Source organism: Microcaecilia unicolor, chromosome 1 (assembly GCF_901765095.1).
Source record: "Microcaecilia unicolor chromosome 1, aMicUni1.1, whole genome shotgun sequence".
In the NCBI taxonomy this organism is placed as follows: domain Eukaryota; kingdom Metazoa; phylum Chordata; class Amphibia; order Gymnophiona; family Siphonopidae; genus Microcaecilia; species Microcaecilia unicolor.
This window is the reverse complement of record NC_044031.1, coordinates 464,880,254-464,903,585: the sequence shown is the minus strand read 5'-3', so window position 1 is coordinate 464,903,585 and position 23,332 is coordinate 464,880,254. Positions and strand designations below refer to the sequence as shown.

Genomic DNA, 23,332 nt, shown 5'->3' with positions numbered 1-23,332 from the left:
ACTACCTCCTCCTGTAGTGCTATTCCCATTATCTCACTTTTTTTCCCTATTTATCTTTAGCCCTGAATATCTGCCATACTCCTCAAAGATCCCTTGGATAACCAACGGTATGCCTCTCGGTTCTGTCACATATAGTAACATATCATTCGCAAACAATGCAATGCAGTGTTCTTGCCCTCCTACCCACAACCCCTTCACCCCTGCGTGTTGCCGTATCTTCTCTGTCAATGGCTCTACATATAGGGCAAACAACAGTGGGGACATCGGGCAACCCTGCCTAGTCCCTCTGCGGATCGGGAAGAAGGTAGTATAATTCCCATTAATATTCAAGCATGCTCTCGGATTCTCATATAGAGCTTCCACCCAGTGTCTGAAGTTCCCTCCTAGGCTCATTCTATCCATCACCTCCCACAGGAACTCCCACTGTATCCTGTCGAACGCCTTTTCCGCATCCATCGACAGTAACGCCATTCCCGCGTCTGTTCTATGAGCCTCCCATATCAAGTGTAATGTTCTTCTAATATCTCCCACTTATCTCCCTGGTATAAATCCTGCTTGGTCTGTATGAGTGAGTTTTGGCAGTACTCTCCCCAGTCTATTAGCTAATACTTTGGCAAGGATTTTAGCATCTACATTTAGCAGTGAGATGGGTCTATATGACTCACATCTAGTCGAATCTTTTCCCGGTTTTGGAAGAAACGTCACTCCTGCTTCCATCATAGATCTCGGGAGCTCTCCTCCTTCTAATACTCCATTTCCCACCCTCAGCAACCTAGGGCTAACCTCACTCTCAAAACATTTGTAGAACCAGGCCATGAACCCATCCATCCCCGGGGCCTTGCCATTTGGGAGATTTTTGATAACCCCTTGTATTTCCCCCAGTCTTATCGGTTCCCCCATCCTCCTACTCTCTTCCTCGCTCAATTTGGGCAGGGGGATCTGGTCCAAATATCGAGCTAAATTCTCCCCGTTCCCCTTCTGGTGCTGTATATAGTTCTTTATAATACTTTAAGAATCCCTTTTCTATTTCCTTATCGGTATATAGCCATCCTCCCTTCTCATCCCGTATTTTTTATATCATAGTGTTCCCCCTTCTGGCTCTCAAGCATCAAGCCAGCATGGAACTTGATTTATTCGCAAATTCAAAGTACTGCTGCCGGAGGCGTGTTCTCATATATTCGACCTCCACCATCTGCACCTGCTCCACCTCTCCCTTAGTCTTTTTAAGTTCCACCCATACCTGTGGTGATGGATTTCTCTGCTGGGTCTTCTCCAGCTTTTGCAATTTCAACCACAAAGCCATCATCACCTGGCCTTTCTCTCTTTTCTTTCTGGCTCCCCATTTAATCAATACTCCCCTCACTACTGCCTTCATTGCATCCCACAGGGTCCCATCCCCCACCTCGCCGGTATCATTAACTCTCCAGTACTCCTGCATAGTGGCCTGTACCTCTTCCCTCACCCGTTCCTCCCCTAGTAGAGATTCATTAAGCTTCCAGGTCGTATTTCGTTTTCCCTGTCCCCACCCCTTTAATTTGATCCACACCGGGGCATGATCAGAAATTTGGATAGGTTCTATTGCAGCCTCTTCTATCATCTGCACACAGTTGCGATGCACTCACAGCCCATCTATCCTTGTATGATTTTGCAGCATTGGAGTAAAACGTATATCTCCGTTGCATACCATGTATCATCCGCCACCCATCCACCAATTCCATCTGTCTCAGAAATTTGTGAAGTGCCTTTCTTCCCACACTTGATTGGTATCCCCCTCCTCCCGAGTGGTCTAGGCATGCATCTGGTGCAATATTAAGGTCTCCTCCCACGATCACTTGTCCCCCTATAAATCCTTGTATTTCCTCCCACAAAGTCCGAAAAAATCCCCCTTGTCCCGTATTAGGTGCATAGATGTTGATCAAGGTTACTTACTTATCCTGCCACAATCCCCTGATTGCTACACATCTTCCTGATGTATCCTTGAATTCTTTTTGAATGATCAACCCATATGTCTGCCTAATCAGTATGGCCACTCCTCCTCCTCTTCCCCCCCCCTCCCCCGTGCTTTGATGTGTCGTCATCTCCTTATATATTTTTTCACGTAGCAAGTGTCCATCCCTGGGCCTTAAGTGTGTCTCTTGTAGAAAAACCACCTCCCACCTCAACCTTTTTAGTTCTTTCATTACCCATGTTCTTTTTCCAGGATTATTGAGCCCATTAACATTCCAGGAACCGATTCTCATGCCCTCCCCCCCCTCCCTCTTCTCCCCTCTTTGTGTTTCTCTTCCCCCTCCCTGCCCCCCTACCCCTTCTATACCCTTCCCCCTCTCCCCCCTTGGCCCTCCCTCTCTCCGGACTCTGCTTGGTCCATTGATCAGAAAGGATACTCCGCTCTTGCCCCCCCAGGCCCCCCTCCCCAAAACTCTTTTTCCCCTGATGTCCCCTCCCTTTAACCGCCCCTTAATCTATTCAAAAAACTGTCCCACCTCCCCTCTCCCTCCCAAACAGACCCCCATTACACCAGTTTACCATCCAACCACGTTTAACTGTATGCTTGTCTTATTGTCCAACTTATCTCCAGTCCGTTCCTCTTAATTCTTCATGAGGCGCCTTTGTCTTTTCTCGTCCCTCTTGAGGTCACCATCTGCCTTGCTGAGTCTGCTCGTGGCTCTCTCTCCTCTGGCGGCTGTTGCTCCCAAACTGGGAGATCTTCACACCCCAACGCTCTGAGTGCCTCCCACGCCTCAGTTGGTGTCGTCACCTTTCGGGATTTTCCCGCCACTGTAATCCATACTGCGAAAGGGAATAACCATCTATATCTAATCCCTTTATTTCTCATGTAGCCCGTCACTTCTCCCATAGCCCTCCGTTTTTGTATCGTGGCTCCCGCCAAGTCTTGGTATATCCCTATCATAGTTTTTCCATTGGATAATCTTCTTTTGTCTGGTCTTTGCCAGTATCAGCTCTTTGATAGGGTAATCCAAGAAGCATGCTATGATATCTCTCGGAGCTGCTTGTCTCTGAGGGCCCGCACTTCTATGCACTCGTTGCAAGTTAATATCTCGTTGTCCTCCTTCGCCTTCCGCATTAAGAATGTATTGGCACAATTCCTTGATCACTGCCTCGCAATTGCTGAAAATGTCTAGTTCAGGGATTCCTTTAAACCTTAAATTGTTGCGGCGGGATCTATTTTCCAAGTCCTCCACTTGGTCTTTTAGTTGCTGGATTTCCGCCGTAACTGCATGGGTCTCCACCTTTTTGCTCTGGGTTTCAGCCTGCACTCGCTCCATCTTCTCCTCTACTTCATCCACTCGCGTCCCCAGATCTCGCAGCTCCGTCCGAATCTCGCGGAGTGAGTTTTGGATATCTTTTCGGACCCCTTCCAGGTCTGTCTTCAGTTCTTTGAACCAGCCTACTACTTCTGCCTTGGTGATTTCCTCAGTGTTCTCACCCGTTTCTCTGGGGAGATCTTCCTTTGTGTCCGAGGGGATCGTGTGCATCTTTTCCCCTCCCTGGCTGCCTCCCGTTCCGTCCCATTTTGTTTTTCCCACCTGGTCCGCCGCGTAACGGAATTTTTCCAGGCTCTTTTTCGGTGGCATCTATTCTGCCAAGTAACTGTTCGTTACTTGGCAGAATACAAGTACCAGGGAGGGCCTCTGGATTGATCTGTTGGGACTACTGGAAAGAAAATGATCAGGTAAGAACTAATTTTACCTTCCATTGCGTCTCACAGATCAATCCAGAGACTTGAGGGATGTACCAAAGCAGTCCTCAAGTAGGGGGGGACACGTCGGCCCCAGAGGCCAACACAGATGCCCCAAATGCCGCATCCTGCCACGCAGCTACATCCAATCGATAATGCTTCGCAAACGTATGCACCGAAAACCAGGCTGCCGCTTTGCAAATCTCTTCCAATGGCACCAAACGACACTCCACTAAAGATGTAGCCTGGGCCCTTGTAGAATGAGCCTGTACTCGAATAGGAGGTACTTTGCCCTGAGCTACATAGGCTGAAGCAATCGCCTACAGTAACCAACAAGCCACCGTGGCCTTCAACGCCATGTTTCCTTTATTACATCCTGCAAACAGCACGAACAAGTGGTCCGAACGACGGAAGGAGTTCGTGGCCTCTAAATATCGTATGAGCACATGCCTCACATCCAAATAGCGTAGAGCCCAGAAACTGTCTAGGTAATCTGCCTCTCGAAAGGCTGGCAACATCATCAACTGGTTCAAATGAAAGTGAGACACTACCTTGGGCAGAAAGGACGGAACTGTTCTGACGCATACCCCTGCCTCCGTGAATCGGAGAAAGGGGTCCCTGCAAGACAAAGTTTGAAGCTCCAACACCCGCCTCGCCGAGGCCATGGCCACCAGAAAAACAGCCTTAAACATAAGATCTTTCAATGATGCCTTAGCCAGAGGCTCGAACGGAGGACGCTACATCGCACGCAGCACCAGATTAAGTACCCCAGTAGCACCGGAATCCTTGGAGGGCGGACGTGTCTAACGCCCCGAAGAAAACGTACTACATCTGGATGCGAAGCCAACGAGCAACCATGCAAACGGCCCCTAAAGCACACCAAAGCTGCCACTTGCACTCTCAAGGAGCTCAAGGACAGGGCCTTATCCAGCCCGTCCTGCAAAAAAGCTAGAATTTAATGAACTGAAGCCGACTCCACCTCAATCCCTGCGGAAGCACACCATGAGACAAAGGTGCGCCAGACTCTCGCATAAGATGACGACGTAGAGTGCTCCAGGCTTGCAGCATTGTAATTATGACTTCCTCAGAATAGCCCTTCCGTCTAAGGCACGACCTCTCAAGAGCCATGCCGTAAGCCCAAAGCGAGTGGGATTCTCCATGCATACCGGACCCTGGCACAGAAGATCGGGGCGTACCACCAGGCGTAACGGTTTGTCGATCAGCAGACGGATCAGGTCCGCATACCAGGGCCACCTGGGCCAATCCGGAGCCACCAGAATCACCGGCCCCGAATGCTGAGCCTATCATGGGCCACAGCGGAAACACATACAGAAGGACCTCCGGCCATGGCTGAAAGAGCGCGTCTACGCCCTCGGCCCCGAACTCTCTGCCCCTGCTGAAGAAGCGGGAGACTTTGGCATTGGGGTATCGGGCCATCAGATCGAACGCTGGGACCCCCCAGCACTCCGTAATCTGGCAGAACGCTTGTTGAGAAAGCTCCTACTCCCCTGGATCTAGCTGATTCCGGCTAAGGAAGTCTGTCTGAACATTTAGAACCCCTGCAATGTGTGCCGCCGATAGGAGGAACAGATGACGCTCTGCCCATCCCCAGAGAAGCGCGGCTTCCTTGGTGAGCTGGGCACTCTTGGTACCCCCCTGCCTGTTGACATAAGCTACTGCTGTTGCGTTGTCCGACAGGACTCGAACCGCCTGCTCCTGCAGACGAATCGCACACAATTCCAAGAGACTGATCGGCCACGCTGCCTCCGTCTGAGTCCAGATCCCCTTTGCCGTCCTGCCGAGACAATGTGCTCCCCAGCCCGACAGGCTGGCATCCATGGTCACGACCACCCAATCCAGAGTTGCGAGGGGCATATCCCTCTGCAGATTCTGAGCTAACAGCCACCACCGTATGGCAAAGCGTGCCCGCGGAGTCCAAGCAATTCGTATCGTATAATCCTCGGCCACGGGTGACCACCAACTGAAGTGACCACTGCAGAGGACGCATATGTCCCCTGGCCCAAGGTACTACATCCAGGGCGAACCGAGCGAAAACTCGCCATCTTATCCTCTGACAGCCGTTGACCCTTAGAGTCTCCAAGCTCTTTCACGATTGCTGCGAGGTCCTCGCCAAAGAGGAGCGTCCCTCTAAAAGGTAGGCGAGCCAAACGAAACTTAGAGGCAACATCTGCCGCCCAGTGCCTCAACCAGACTCAGCAGAGGGGCAGTAACAGCTAAAGACATTTCCTTGGCTGAAGCCCGAAGCACATTGTATAACAAATCTGCCAGGGATGCCAGCCCTGACAACAAGGCCGGCAGGCAGGAAGTCAATTAGTTCATCTGCCGAAGCAGCCTTCTGAACCCAAGAAAGGCAAGCCCTTACAGCATAGGACCCACAACACGGAGGCCCGAAGGCATAAAGACGCCACCTCAAACACTGACTTAAGCGAGGATTCCAGTTTTCGGTCCTGTGGGTCCCTAAGGGCAGTACCGCCCTCCACCGGGAACATGGTCTTTTTTGTGACCACCGTAATCAAGGAGGCCACAACTGGCATCTTAAAGGAGGCCACATCCTCTGGGCGCATCAGATAAAGTCTCATCATTGCCCGCGTTACCCTAAGGCTGGCGTCAGGCGTGTCCCACTGCGCGGCAATCAGCACCTTCATAGCCTCATGAACATGAAAAGCTCTAGAAGGACCCTTGCTCCCTGTCATAATGGAGTGAGCCGTACTAGCCATAGAAACTGCATCTGGAGGAGAAATATTTAACACTTCCAAAGCCTGCACAATAAACGAGGGGAGTTCGTCCCTACGGAACAGCCTTACCGCCGTGGGGGTCATCTCCTTCCCCCGATGGCAACTCTACCTCCTCCAGGTCCTCCGAGGGTGCATGCAGGGTATCCCCTGAAAAATGACCCTCCTCGGTGTCAGAAGGACCTGACAATTCCTCCCCCATGGCTTCCAGACGTGGCCTCTTTGGCAGATTAGCAGAAGGAACCCAAGGCTGAATGTGCCGCAGCGATTCCCCCCATGCCCTTCATCTGAAAAGCCCTGTGAATCAAAAGCACAAATTCCAGGGAAAAAGGAAGCGCTGCCTCGTCCACCCCCGCGGAAGAAGTACCGGGCAAAGGCCCCTCAGCCACGTCTGTCTGTGGGGCGCTCAGCACACTGCCCGTGTCTGCTCTCATCATGTGGGGCGATGAATAAATGGCGCCAGCGGGAGCGTACGCTGAACAGTGAACCGGCGTTCGCACCAAAACAGTGTCAGCCCCAACACCGCCGTCTTCCACCACAGGACGGACCGAGGGATCAGCGACCTGCCCACCCCGCGAGCCGGGAACTCCCTCTTTGCCTGCTTGCTCCTTCAGGCATGCCTCAGAGACTCCCGATGCTGCTCTGCGGTTTCCACACCGAAAACAGCGCTTAGCAGACTCACACGGAGCTGACATCCCTGCAGCTCCATCCAACACAGCCCCCCCCCCCCCCCCCCCCCCCCCCCCCCGCGCTGCCGACTGACTTCGGCCCAGTGCCCAATCTTGGTCTGAGGGAATATCCCTACACGGCCCCAACGTTTCTTTTTTTTTTACCTTATGAAGAGGCAGGAGAGAATGGAGCTGGACCCTACACCCAGAAGGAAACCCGGGAGGCTGGCAGGGAAGGAGGGAAGGGACCTGGCACCACCAGATATACCCAGAGCTGACAACAGCCCCTCAACCCCACTACAGGCTCTATAAAACCCGAGGGAATGGGAAAGGAGCCAGATCACCACAGAGCTGCACTAGTATGACCCTCCACCTGCTAGATAGAGAGAATACTGAGGTTTGGAGGGCTGCACATGACCACATATAGCAAACCACGGAGTTCTATCTCCATCTGCTGGTTGAGGGACATAACCCACAAGTGTCTGGATTGATCTGTGGGACGCAATGGAATATTTTTTCAGGTTTGTTTTATTAAATTTACTACTTAATAGCTTCATTGAATGTCCTCTAGCCCTAGTATTTTTGGAAAGAGTAAACAAGCGATTCCACATCTACCCGTTCCACTCCACTCAGTATTTTATAGACTTATATCTCACTCAGCCATCTCTTCTTGAAGCTGAAGAGCCCTAGCTAGCCGCTTTAGCCTTTCCTCATAGAGAAGTTGCCCATCCCCTTTATCATTTGCATCATCTTTCTCTGTACTTTTCCTATCCAGTCTGCCCAACAACATAAACTCATTATGTATGGTATGTGATACTTCATATGTATACCTGATCTTGATTTGTCCTTGCCATTTTCACGGCATAGACCATAGAAGTCTGCCCGGCACTAGCCTTGATCTAAAATTTCTGAAGTTGTCGTCGAAGCTCCTGAAAAGCTCTACTCTGCCACCATCAGGGCACAGACCGTAGAAGTCTGCCCAGCACTGGCCTTGTTCTCCAACTTCTGAAGTTCAATCTGCCCAGCCATATCAGAGTACAGACCACAGAAGTCTTTCCCAATTACCGGTGTTCCTACCTAATCTCCACTAAGCTTCTCTGGAGCCATTCCTTCTAAACAGGATTCCTTTATGTTTATCCCACGCATTCTTGAATTCTATTTGCATCTCTACCACCTCCCGCAGGAGGGCATTCCAGGTATCTACCCCCCTCTCAGTGAAAAAATACTTCCTGACATTATTCCTGAGTCAGCCCCCTTTCAACCTCAATTCATGTCCTCAGTTCTACTGCCTTCCCGTCTCTGGAAAAGGTTTATTTGCAGATTAATACCTTTCAAATATTTGAATGTCTGTATATCACCCCAGTTTCTCTTTTCCTCCAGGGTATACAAGTTCGGGTCAGCAAGTCTCTCTTCAAAAATCTTTCTACACAAACCCCATAGCATTTTTGTCACTTTTCATTGAACCACTTCAAGTCTTTTTACATCCTTAGCAAGATATGGCCTCCAAAACTGAACACGATACACAAAGTGGGGGCCTCATCAACGACTTGTACAGGGGCATCAACACCTCCTTTTTTTCTGCTGGTTATATCCCTATGTAGCCTAGAATCCTTCTGACCGCACCCACCGCCTTGTCGCGCTATTTCATCACCTTGAGATCCTCAGACATTATCACCTCAAGGTCCATTATCCCCTCATATCTGGTACATCTCTTTTGAATTTCTGCACACTCTGCACTTCTTGGCATTAAATTTTAACTACTATATAATAGGGAAAATTAAAAAAAAAAATACACTGCCTATGCTCAAATCCAGTACCCTAATATGTTTTATTTATGTATGTATATATAAACACACACACACATACAGTGCACGTCAGATAAGCGTGTGCTCTGTTTAACTGCATGCCATACTTCGGTCCCGTTTTTGGCACCATCAATTTCTATGGGGACAAACCAGTTTAGCGCACCACTGATCAGTGCAAGATTCGCTTATATGCATGGTTTAAGACCGCTCCTCTGCAGGAAAGACTTCGCATAAGTGCGCGCACGGAATATGGAAGCCGATTGGCACGTACCAACCAACGAGATTTCAAATTTACCGCCCCTTTAACTGCCACAGGCAGAATAAGAAAAAGAATGTTGTTAGAGTGTACACTGGAGTAGTCGTCGCACAACTGTAAGACTAACACTGGCTAAATGAATAGAAGTTCTTAAAAAATTAGAAAACAAATGAAGTCAAGCATCTATTGCTAAAGAATATGGTGTCAATCCCAGTCAAATTTCACGCGTCTTGAAGCAGAAAGACCAGCTTATGGAAGACTGGCAAAACAATACAAATCCACAAGGGAAACGAAAACGGGCAGGAAAAGCTGAGGAGGTAGAAGATGCTCTTCGGTGGTTTTCTCGAGTCAGGAACAAACAGTTTCCTGTCAGTGGTCCACTGCTTATGGAGAAAGCTAACCAGGCTAGCTGAAAGTCTTGGACTAACTGAATTCAAAGCCACTGTTGGATGGTTGGAAAGATGGAAGGAGAGGAACATAAAATTCAAGAACCAGCATAGTGCAAAACAAGACGCTGATGACTTTGGTGCTGAAAATTGGGTTGTTTCAGTTCTTCCTATCATCTTGAACGAGTTTGCACCTCGTGATATTTTCAATGCTGACGAAAACGGTCTCTACTGGCGAGCGATTCCTGATGGAACACTTGCATTCAAACATGCCGAAACTTCTTGAGGTAAAACGTTGAAGGACCGACTAACGATCCTCCTTTGCTGCAATATGCAATAGGGAGTGAGAAGTTGGAACCCCTCGTCATTGGAAAGAGCAAACAGCACCGTTGCTTCAAGGAAGTTAAGCGACTTCCTGTGTCATACGAGGCTAATGTAAATTCATGGATGACTGGGGAAATTTGGAAGCAGTGGCTAAAGAAATTACACACTAAAATACGGGCACAAAAAGGTCAGATTTTGTTGCTTTGTTATAATTGTGCTACACACAGGGATGATGTCAGGCTAACGTCAAGGTGGTCTTCCTGCCACCAAACACTACGTCTCTGATCCAACCTATGGATCAGGGCATAATAGCCAATTTCAAACAATATTATCGGACTCTTGTGCTACGTCGTCTGATGAGCGTTATGGATGACCAGACTGGCAAGGATAAACGTACTGTTGAACTGGCTCGTAATCTATCACTGTTGGATTCCCTACATATGCAGAAAGAAGCCTGGAATCATGTTACACAGGCAACAATTGTGAACTGCTACAAGCGGGCAAGCTTTGTTAAGGATGTGGAGAGGGACGAAACAGATGCAGCTGTTGCAAACGCATCAGATGACAGGTTATTGACATCTCAGCCGGTGTTACTGAAGAGGAGTTTCATCGCTACGTAGCTGTTGATTACGATCTTCAAACAGCTGACGATAGCGCTGATGTTGAGATATGCGCCTACACGCAGGCAACAACAGCTGATGATGAAACAGATGATGTAATGAGCAGTGAGGCACATACTGACGAAATTCAACAACCTCCTCCTGTCACTTTTGCAAGAGCGCTGGAGAGTCTCAACACCGTGCGGGTCTATCTGGAGGCCACTGGATGTCAGTGCTATGACAGTTTTTACCGTCTGACGTAGTCTATGGAACTCACAGATCCAAGAGTGTACAGAGGACTATAGCTACTTACTTCAAGTAAGCCTAACGTCAGTTAACTGAAACTGTATACTGTATGTATAATAATAAACAGTACTGTACATATGTTTATCAGATGTCAAGCTTCTTTGGGTCACAATGGTTAAATGCACGCTCCAGTTAACTGCATGCATTTCTTTAGTCCCAGACCCTTGCACTTAAGCGGACTGTAGTGTGTGTGTGTGTGTGTGTGTGTGTATATATATATATGTGTATATATATATATATATATATATATATATATATATATATATATATATAAACACATATATATACACATACATATATATACACATGTAACCAACGAAATCTAAATCAATCTATAAATATAATATTCCACACACATCATAAAAAATAATAAGAATATAGGGCTAAAGGTATCATACAAAATACATTAATTATAAAGGTACATAATATACTGTCCAAACTCAGTAAAACGGAAGCTGTGAAGTAGTCAAATTATAATCTGTACAGCTTGGACTAATCGCCTATACGGACCTAAATGATGAATGAAAAAAGAATAGTACTTTAGTACAGATGGTGCAGGCAAATCCGAAGGAAAACCTGTTCCAGTCTGCCACTAGCTTAGAACTCAGGACAACATTCACCCTTCAGCAAGACAATGATCACAGACACAAAGCAAAAACAATGGAGTAGCTCAGCAAGTAGAATATAAATGCCTTCGAATGGCCCAAAGCACAGACCTGAATCCAACAGAAAATCTAAGGCAGGACTTGAAGACCACAGTCCACAAAGGATGTCCATCTCACTCAGAAAACCTCAAACAATTCTGTCACAAATATCCAGAAACTGAACCATCTTGCTATGAAAAGTTGTCAGTCACTTATCTTAAAAGAATGAACCTCGACTGAAAAGGGGGCTTCTACCAAGTACTGAGTATGCAATCAAGACTTAGGTTTCTTATTCTTTCTTTTTGAATATTTCCATAATTGTTTTCACACTAAATTTGCACTATGTTCTATATAGATCAGGGAAACTCACTCCTACTTTAATGAAATTCCAAATGCACTTTTTAGACATCAGAAAATGAAAAATCTACAATAGAAAGGTGGAAAACTACTGCAAGGCATTGAAGACAGATATGACCAAAACATGTAATTTCAAATGTCCTTACTTATTGTCAAATATGGCTAGAAATATGCAAGAAAATTGCTGATTAAGACTGATAAACTAAGAACACAAAGGTATACCAAACTACAGTAATGGGATTAAAATAAGTTAATGAGTAGTGGATCTACTGTAGCTAAAGAACTGGTTACTAAAGCAAACACCTTAATGGACATGCCTATTCTTGAATAGATGGGTCTCAAGGCAGCCTTTTGCTATAATAATACGGGGTCAGCTATCAACAAGGTCTTTGGGATGTATTTTGTCACAACTTTTAAGCAAATTCTGATGTTCCATTTGAAATAAAAAATTTTCTAGTTTTACAAAGGCTACCTTATGTTCTAGGTGTAAACAGATTTGCTCTAGTGATTAACTTTGAGAAATGCATACTCCTCCACTAAGGTACCACAACGCAAAATTTAGAGAACCACACATTCCCAGCAGCTTATGTTATTCTGCCATTAGCAAGATTTGAAAATTCCCTGCATTAAAGTATTACAGTAGTTCTCAACTCACTCCTTCGGACACACCCAGCCAGGTTTTCAGGATGTCTACTATGAATATATGAAAGATTAATCTGCATACAAATCAATCTCCTGCATGTTCATTATGGATATCCTGAAAACCTGACTGGCTGAGTGTGCCCCAAGGGCTAGAAAGAAAACTTACGGAGTAATACAATGATCTAGAGATCTGACAAAGAAAATGTTCAGTGTATCCAATTCTTCCCAGACACCACAAAACCTAAAATACGTCCCAGGTTTTTAAGGAGGATGATACATTACTAGATAACACTGAAATTCTTGATACTAGCAGACAAGATTTGTAAAGGAGTTGAAAATACTGCACTTTAAATGATTACTTACCAGTTTCTCAAAATCAACTGGCATGTCAAATATACATCTTAATTTGGAATCCATAAGTTCCTCGGGTTTTGCCTCTTTCCACTATAGAAACAAAATCATATTAATGAAATGAGATTCAATTAAATTACTTAACATATTCCAACCTGTTTTCAGGTTTCTTGAATACACAATCCTTCATCATATGATTGCATGCTTACCCACAAATTTTAAAATTTAGCATTCTAAAATTTATAACACTGCATCTTAATCCAATAATGATCACCCTTTTAGATCTAAGGAAAGATGATTTAACGAACTTTATGATCTGTTCCCAAAAAGAAGAAAGCTAGGTAGTCAATCTACAAAATAACTCCTTCAATACAGGTAAACGTTTTCAGAGTATAAACATTTACAGGTTTGGTCAAGATTTTGTTTTTTGTCATTTATATTTATTAAATTTTACAATAATATACAAGGATCACCTTGATGAAGAGAACTCATTTACAATTGCAAAGAGACAAAAATAATAGAAAAAAAACCCACACACCTTCTCAGCATCTTGCAATTTAAATGAGGCCCCCAAATGGGGAGAAAGCTATACCACACAAGAAGCAAATGCATCATACTAAAAGAATAATAAAAGACAGCCAGAGGCATTCACAAATACTGTGCTAGGGGAGCAATTATATTTAGTGAAGACAATTTCTAAAACATTTTGCAACTGAAATGGATCATAAAATATTTCTCTGATAAATAATTTTACAGAAAGACAAGGAAATCTGATAGTAAAGGTCACCCCTTGTCTTTTAAAAAGAAACTTCCCATCTTGCCTGAGAGTCTTTACAAAAATAGACACTTTACCACCCAAAATCTCCACACATAAAACGTCATAGTCCAGTTCTTATGCATAAGTAACTAATAAGGTCCTCCTTTTAGTTATTTCTTCAGATGATGTGTCCAATATACAAGTCACATTCAAAGATGCAGAAACTAAACCACCAGTCTTCTTCAGATGTTGATGATTTAACAAGAATATAATAAATGCAATAAGGTCAGGAATATTTCTAGAGGAACTTTCACAATCTTGCTGTAAAATCTCCACAATAAGTCCATAGAAGTAACTGAAGAAACAGGAAAACTTAAGAAATACAGTGGTGGAAGTAAGTATTTGATCCCTTGCTGATTTTGTAAGTTTGCCCACTGACAAAGACATGAGCAGCCCATAATTGAAGGGTAGGTTATTGGTAACAGTGAGAGATAGCACATCACAAATTAAATCCGGAAAATCACATTGTGGAAAGTATATGAATTTATTTGCATTCTGCAGAGGGAAATAAGTATTTGATCCCCCACCAACCAGTAAGAGATCTGGCCCCTACAGACCAGGTAGATGCTCCAAATCAACTCGTTACCTGCATGACAGACAGCTGTCGGCAATGGTCACCTGTATGAAAGACACCTGTCCACAGACTCAGTGAATCAGTCAGACTCTAACCTCTACAAAATGGCCAAGAGCAAGGAGCTGTCTAAGGATGTCAGGGACAAGATCATACACCTGCACAAGGCTGGAATGGGCTACAAAACCATCAGTAAGACGCTGGGCGAGAAGGAGACAACTGTTGGTGCCATAGTAAGAAAATGGAAGAAGTACAAAATGACTGTCAATCGACAAAGATCTGGGGCTGCACGCAAAATCTCACCTCGTGGGGTATCCTTGATCATGAGGAAGGTTAGAAATCAGCCTACAACTACAAGGGGGGAACTTGTCAATGATCTCAAGGCAGCTGGGACCACTGTCACCACGAAAACCATTGGTAACACATTACGACATAACGGATTGCAATCCTGCAGTGCCCGCAAGGTCCCCCTGCTCCGGAAGGCACATGTGACGGCCCGTCTGAAGTTTGCCAGTGAACACCTGGATGATGCCGAGAGTGATTGGGAGAAGGTGCTGTGGTCAGATGAGACAAAAATTGAGCTCTTTGGCATGAACTCAACTCGCCGTGTTTGGAGGAAGAGAAATGCTGCCTATGACCCAAAGAACACCGTCCCCACTGTCAAGCATGGAGGTGGAAATGTTATGTTTTGGGGGTGTTTCTCTGCTAAGGGCACAGGACTACTTCACCGCATCAATGGGAGAATGGATGGGGCCATGTACCGTACAATTCTGAGTGACAACCTCCTTCCCTCCGCCAGGGCCTTAAAAATGGGTCGTGGCTGGGTCTTCCAGCACGACAATGACCCAAAACATACAGCCAAGGCAACAAAGGAGTGGCTCAGGAAGAAGCACATTAGGGTCATGGAGTGGCCTAGCCAGTCACCAGACCTTAATCCCATTGAAAACTTATGGAGGGAGCTGAAGCTGCGAGTTGCCAAGCGACAGCCCAGAACTCTTAATGATTTAGAGATGATCTGCAAAGAGGAGTGGACCAAAATTCCTCCTGACATGTGTGCAAACCTCATCATCAACTACAGAAGACGTCTGACCGCTGTGCTTGCCAACAAGGGTTTTGCCACCAAGTATTAGGTCTTGTTTGCCAGAGGGATTAAATACTTATTTCCCTCTGCAGAATGCAAATAAATTCATATACTTTCCACAATGTGATTTTCCGGATTTAATTTGTGATGTGCTATCTCTCACTGTTACTAATAACCTACCCTTCAATTATGGGCTGCTCATGTCTTTGTCAGTGGGCAAACTTACAAAATCAGCAAGGGATCAAATACTTATTTCCACCACTGTATAAATTAAGACAGCTAGTATAATTATCAATATGTTCCAACTTCCTATGAATTATATTTAATCAAAGAGACATCAGTAGCTTATAATTGTATGTTCCGTATTTTCAATTCTAGAAGTACACTCTTGAAATTTCAGTCATTCTGAACCATGCCAGACAGCCAAGCTCTAACTGCCCCTATAACAGTCCCATGTTTTTGGAATAGTAACTGGAAAGGTTACTTGTCTTTTGATAGAACCCCTCAGCCTTTGACAAGCTGCACATATAGACCCAGGCCCAATTAAACAGAGTTTGATTGCATCCAAAGGCCTTCTGCTTGCACTTTCACCATCAAGCCAGATACCATTACTTCAGGACCTTCTCCAGCAATTCCCTCCATGGAAGGTACACGCCTCACTTTGGGTGGCTGCATCACTTCAGTTGCACCTGAGGAACCCGGCTGCGGGGGAAGACCTCACAAGTCCAGGCTTAAGGAGATCTCAACCTCAAGCGGAATGACAGCTCACTTGCCTAGCTCTGAAACAGACTGTAACCTGTTTTGGTTCTCTAAGAAACCCAGGAAAGGTCATTAAAAATGACTACCTTGGTTCTGGGGACAGAGGATACAACGTGGTAGGTCTTAACTCGCTCCTTGCCAAAAGCCAGAGCAAGTTTGATTAGTATACCGTTGGTTACGTCAAAGCCCCCAAATCCTTGCTGCTTCCTAGCACAAGCAGAAGTATCCTTCCCTGTTTGTTGATTTAAAAACATGGCAACTTGGTTGTCTGCCTATACAAACACTGAGTGATCTTGAACATCCAAACACTGAAAAGGTGTAAAGTATCACTTGTTATCACTTGGAGTTCTAGAACATTTATGAGAAACAGCTTTTCCAACTGCAAACCAGTCCCTTTAGTCTGGTGGAAGTCCAGATCAGCTCCTTCACCTGATGTTGGAAGCATGTGTTATGATGGAATGATACTCCAGCAGTTCAAACTGGACACCACTGGCAAGGTTACTTTCAGACAAAAAATCCAAAGTATCTGCAATCCAACGAGAAAACAATCAGATCACACCAGCGGCTGCCGTCCCACAGCAAGAACCAGCGACAAAGACAAAGAGAAGATCTGAACGCTGAAAAATATGCAACATCTGCAAATACTGGAGAGCCCTCTGAACATTCACAAGATGAAGCGCCGTGTACTCCACTTGAAAATCCCCCTCCTGAAAGAAGGGAAGAAAGAGAGGCTGAAAAAGAAAAGCCACATCACAGCCGGAAAAGAAAGAAGGAATCGAAAGCAAGGTCACTCCAGACTCAGCAAATTGCAGAAAAAAACAGCTCGGCACAGCTGTGCTAAAACTTCAGACACTCTGCATGCCGAAGAATTTGCAACCAAGAACACTGCTTGTAATTTCTTAGGTGAAGCATTCTGCAAAGGAACAAAAGGAGTCTGAAGCAATGCTAGGTAAACAAGGAGCCCCAAGCTAGAGAATACGAACGAGGTTTCAGGGAGAAGGTCACAGCAGCGGAGGAGCAAAGCACTCTGCTAGAAATGCACCACCCCCGAGTGAAGGCCAGGCCCTTCTGCAACCCATCCTGCAGAAAGAAATCAATCACTGAGGAACAGTCGCCCGCAATGAAGACCACCAAGCGTGGGCCACAACCAGCCTCAAAAAATCCTCAACACCCAAGAATACGTGGTTGCAGTGGACCGTGGACCACATACAAGATTGCAACAGAACAGTAACCATAGCGTCCAAAGAACTATGTTCCTCAGAGTCGGCCTCTCAAAAAAACAGACCATAAGACCAAAGCAAGAGGGATCATCCACTCAGGAGCGGACCCAGAAGGAAAAGCCCAGAGTCAAGCTGATCCAAAACAAAGGCATCACCAGGAGCCTCACCGTATCCGCATACCAAAGGCGCCATGGTTAATCCAGAGCTACCAGAATGACTCGACCCCAGTGGCAGCGATCCGAAAAGAACTCGGCCATAGAAAGGCCACGAAGGAAACACTATTGAAGAACGTCCTCTGGCTAAGGAAGCATTAGAACAACCAGCCCTGCCAAATCACCCTCTCTCCGATGACAGAAGAAAGAAGGCACCTGGGCATCCAGCCGGGACGCCATCAGATCTACCTCGGCACTCTCTACCTGAGGCCATGTTGGAGAAGCACTGGTGCGGAATAACAATTCTGCCAAGACCAGAAGACGGCAGAAAAGAGAACTCACCATAGGAAAAGCCCACAAAGTGGGCCGTGTAGAAACGGAACACGAGGTCCTCTGCCTACTCCATGGGGGTGACACGCCCTGATGGCCACAGTCTGACTCCCGAGTCCCACTCTGTCAAGGAAGCAGCCACCACCTCATCTTCTCCGATGGCACAAGGATCGCCTAGCCCGCAACGTGTCCTGAAGTGCTAAAGACGAACAGCACCAAAAGCAGGTCCAGGAGGGGGAGACGGCACAAGCATCACCTGGCCTGCAATGTGTCCTGAAAGGCTAGAAGATGAACAGCACCAAAAGTAGATCCAGGCAGATCGACTACACCATCCCCTGTGCCATCCACCACCCCAGAGACGAAAAGAGGAGGCAAAGGGCTCTCCAGTCTGAGAGACTCGCATCCGTGACCACCACCATCCACTGCAGCAGTGCCATGGCATCCCTTCCACAGGGAGGAATTGTGAAGCAACCAGTTCATGCGCAGGCATACCGAGAACAGCCACGGAAGACACTGCTGACACTCCTGGAACACAGGACACCACCCGTCGAGAAGAAAGAGCTGTAGATGTCATCTATGAGAACCGCCCACAGCACTACCTCCAAAGTGTCCCCCACAGAGCCCAAGATATGAATGCATAGCCAGGCCCAAGGACTCAGCGCCCTGAGCAGACTGCGCACCCAAGTCTGAACCTAGATCCTACAGTCCTCAGTCAAGAAAAAAATCGTACCAAAGCTGTCTAGAATGGGGCGAGGTGGCTCATTTGAAGGGTGACCACCCAGCTCAAGGATTCCGAGAAGACCCGGGAAGATAAACTCTCGGATCTCGTCTAGAGCAAGGTGCACTCTGATGCTGTCCTTGCGGAAAATGCCGCAAAACTCCCAAACCTAGGAAAAGGTGAATGGAGCCATAGCCATGCTGACAGGCAAAGCCTGGAACTGAACATGAGGGCTCAAAATGGCCAAACAGAGAAACCACAGATGAGGGGGCCAAAGAGGAAAGAAAAGAAATGTTTCCTAAGGGAGAAGTGCAGGGAAAATTGAAGTGCAGGCTAAATTGAAGCAGCTCTGAATACAGCTATCCAGTATAAAGAAAAAGTGCAATAAAAGCCTTAGAGACACTACAACAAACACCTAGAGGTGCCACAGATACAGTGGAAGCTGGAGCTGGAATGCAATAGTTTGATCGGTGTCAGAGAGCAAAACTAGAAGAGCAAAGCTGCTGTGGGAAACCACCACAGCTAACCATTTTAACTGTAGCCTAGTGTAAACTGTCCCAGCTATGGAAAAAACTGCTTGTCAAGGCAAGCAATAAGACAGGGAAGTAAAATGTGCCCCATAGAAAAGGAGCCGAGGGCGACAGCTTCTAATATAATGCACAAACCAGCCTTTAAACCTTCAGGCTGAAAGCCAACCATGTTCCAGAAAAATAAAACTATTTTGCTGAAACTACTGCACCTGAAGCAAATGCCCCCATGACAGAACTGAGGTTCCATGGTTACCATGGAGACCAGAGCACTAGTCCCAGAAAATAACAATATGTAACGTTTCCCACAGAAAGATGGCGCCAAAGGCACTAAGCCTAGAAACTCCCATTTGTAAAGGAGCAAAAGGTGCAGAAAAAGAAAAAGAAAACCTACTGCACCTGGTATTCCCAGGCAGTCTCCCATCCAAGTAGAAATCTGCCAGGCCCAACCCTGCTGAGCTTCCAAGATCAGGCACACTCAGTGGTGTGCTCATAGGCAAAGCCTGTACTGCCAGTATAAAGAGAATTTCACAAAGGAAGGAGGGAAACTTCCAAGCTGTGCAAGCAACTGCCCTCGGAGAAAAACTGAGGGGGCAGAAAAGTCTGTAAATAAAAAAACTAAACAGGCCCTTTCAGCAGCCCAACATACAAGGAGCCCTGCTCCAATGCTGTTCACTATTTCTCACACCAGGAACAGCCTTAATCAACGCAGGAACTATAAGAAAATCTAAACTCACCACAGACAGTGAGGCCTATTGCTATCAATGTACCCACTTAGGCAAACATGGCTTTCCAGCTCAGGTGATTCTTGCTGCCTTTGTGCAGAAAGGGACTGCCCTGAAAAGACTCCCTCTGAATAGAGGAAGCTGAGAGAAATGGACCCTACTGCTGAGCTGGAGAGAAATCCCCTCTTCAGGGCAGGGTCCATCAGAAGAGACAGACAGGGAACAAGCCAGAAAACTTCAAAGGCTGAACTAAAAAGGAACTGTCAGTTCCCCTACCAGACTTCTGCAACATATAGGCATACAGAGCAGCAGAATGAGCTTTGGGGGGGGGGGGGGGGAGATCAGGTCAGAAATCCCCTGCCCCAGAGAAGCCCCCAGTGGCTGACGTGCATCCTGAAAAAAAAACAAGGCACATCAGATTCCTTCTGGAAAACTTAGCCATCTAGAACCCATCTGCCCAAGATGGGCATAAAAACTCCCCCAGTCACAAAAGAGCTACTGAGGCCAAGCTCTCTTTAAGAAGAAAGGTTCAAATTAAGGGTTCCAGAGCAAAGGACATCCTGCTCAGAAGATATAGAAGCAGCTTGAAGTAGTTCTGTTCTTCCCTTGGATCCCCCCTTGCATAGTGGGGGCAGTTTGAGAAGAATTTGTGCCACTGCCCCAGCTACATGCAAACAGTTTCTGACTCAGTGATTTTGGTAAAGAAAACCAATCGCTGGAGAATCCCCTGTACCAGCAGTCTCTAATGGAACAACAAGGTCCTTTAGGGACCGCTGCCCCCCACCCACACACACATCAAGGCCGCAGGGCGGGAAAGGATCAGAGCTGATATCAGGAGAAAAGAGAGGGCTGCACCAGCAAAAGGGAAAAGGTTGCTTGGGGAAGGGGAACTTCAGCACTTCCCTCCCCGGCGTTCAAACATGCCACCACACAGAGTCCCCGCTGCGGAGCATCTGCTACCGCAGCGGTAACAACTTTCAAATGCCAGCGCTGCCCACATTAAAGCACGGTACCCCCGTGCCGAAAAGAAAAAAGCAGGGACTCACTGAACAGCAGGTGTCTCCACAGGAGAAGCAGAGTCCCACAGACGCAGCAGCCTGCTGCCTAACCGGCACACAGACTGAAAACACAGCACTAAGACAGGGAAACTCTGTACTGCTCGGTCCTGTCAGAAATCTTCTGTTTCTTCTGGGGGTTTTTTTATTTATTTTTTTTTTTAAACACTGAATGAAGGCAAAGGAGCTCCCTTTTTTTTTTTTTTTTTTTTTTTTTACTGTTGAGGAAGGCTAGAGCTCTAAAGACCGGGAAGCAAGGGGGGGAAAAGGGTGAAGCAGGGACCCAGAAGACTGAGTACGTCCCCAAAGTCGGCACCACCAACCAGACACCCCTAAACTCAACTGGCCCACAAGACCTAGGAGTTTCCCCAACAGACAAATCCAGGAGCTGCTGAAGCGCCGTCCACCACCTGCTGGAGATAGAGATGTACTGAAGTGAAGGAGGAGCTGGCTGTCTGGTATCACTGACTTTAGCTTTGTAATCACTATCTCCACCTGCTGGTAGATGGACACAACCCACCAGTTCTTAGATTCATCTGCTGCATATGCTAAGGAAAATTCAAATTATAGCCATGTGCAACACTTGCACACATTAAATTTAATTTCACCTGCCATTTGGATGTCCAGTTTCGCAAGGTTTTCTGCAATTTTTCACAAACCACTTGTTATTTAACAGCTTTGAATAATCTTGGTGTCATTTCCAAATCTGATGATCTTATTGCTCCCATTTCCAGATCATTTATAAAATGTTAAAAGCAACAGTTCCAGTAAAGATCCCTGGAATACTCCATTATTTATCTTCCTCCAATGAGAAAACTGGCCATTTAACCTGTACTCTGTTTCCTATCTTTTAACCAATTCCCAACCCACAAAAGGACACAATCTCCTATCCCATAACTATTAATTTCCTCAAAAACCTTTCATAAAAGGAGGGGGGTGGGTAGGAAGTATGCATGGGGACATCAAAGCATATCATTGATATGAAGAAGGGCAACCTTCGAAAGCTAATCAAGAAATGTATTAAGTTATGTCCAATAAAAAAGGTATCATCTTATTTTCTTTTCCATGTTTTATTTTGTTTGATTTCTATTGATAACCTTAAGAGTGGACTAACACGGCTACCACACTCCTCTACTTAATTCAAAAAAGTTAACAGATAATTTACTGGTATGTAATAAGACATTTCCACAGAAAACAAAGAAAAAAAAAAAAAGCTTGCTCCACTGCGAATATATGTGGTTTAAATTGCAAAAAGTATTTCCTTTGGACCAGGGTAGCCCTTATAAAAGATCTCAAATAGTCTTAGCAAAGTATGACTTAATACTACATATTCCTCCATTTTCACTCCAAAATGACCATCAAAAGTAGCTCTGGAAGAAATTTTGCAAGAATCTGTCAGATTCACACCCGATTACTTTTCCAACCCCTGAGCTACAGGGATATGGGTCACTTATTGAAGAATGTAATATATTATAGAAATAATAACACAGTTTCAAAATTAATAACCACAAACCTCATTAAAGTAACTATGTAGCAAACACATACATAAGAGCAGATAAGGTTTTAGGAAAATTTTGAACTCAAATTCTAGTACTAATAGTATTTTCAATAATCTCAAACTATAAATGTATGGACAAAGTAACTAATCGGTGCAACAGCAGCCCCCGCCTGCACATTTGCAATTTGAGACAAACTTTAATGCCCCTTCCTCTTCTGCAGCCTTAGGTCACGTTTCTGGAATTTATTAACAATTTCCTAAGGAAAAATAAATCAAACCTCTTGAAGAAGCAAGTTGTTTTAATTCAACAAATTCCAAATACCTTTCAGTGATACTTCTCTTAAGTTATCTTCTTTCAAAGTTTCTATTCCACCATCAAAGGACAGAGGTATAGGAGCTGCTTCAACAAAATTAGAGTCAGTCAATGAAACCTGAGGGGGAGGAGCACCAAAGTTTGCTCATCAATCAGAATTCCACTACCAGATAAATCTGAGGTTAAAACATTCCTGGGAGGGAAGAGGCGGCATAACAACAGGGCTAAAAGAAGCTCCCAAACGGGAGGAAAACTGAGGAAAAATGCCAGACCGAGTGTTGCAAAATGTTTATCCACAAAGTCAGTGGCTGGTGCTCAGATACAGTCCAAGTTTTAACTTTCCTCTTACCCATCATGATTATAATGGGAAATATCTAGTCCATGAAGCCTCCAAAAGCCCCCAAAGCAGCTGCAAAGCATCATGTTCCCCTTGGTCAGGTATCCACAGGGAGACTCCCTTTTAAAGCAGCAGATGATGGGTCAAGGGCAGTATTTCCCTCCAGTAACACTCTCTTCCACCTCTAGCATGCCAGGATGTTTGTGGCAGCTCCCCACACTGCCAACTCTACAGTCCAGCACTCAGAATAGTCACCAATCTCTCTGAACTAAGGGAAAATTAGGTTCTTTACCTTGGTAATTTTCTTTCCTTTAGTCACAGCAGATGAATCCATTAACTGATGGGTTGTATCCGCCTACCAGCAGGTGGAGATAGAGAACACTGAAAAACCATAGTGCCTCTAGGACGGCTAGCCCCAACTGCCTTCAGTATTTGAGA

The 23,332-nt window shown here is 45.8% G+C and overlaps 1 protein-coding gene across 1 annotated transcript in view; it reads right to left on the bottom strand.

The window, feature by feature from the left end:
* Positions 1-23,332, bottom strand: part of VAPA (VAMP associated protein A) — a 77,106-nt gene that overhangs the window by 41,429 nt on the left and 12,345 nt on the right. The window contains exon 5 of the mRNA XM_030187660.1: positions 12,804-12,884. Within this exon, the coding sequence (XP_030043520.1) occupies positions 12,804-12,884 (81 nt within the window). The remainder of the gene's footprint in view (positions 1-12,803; positions 12,885-23,332) is intronic.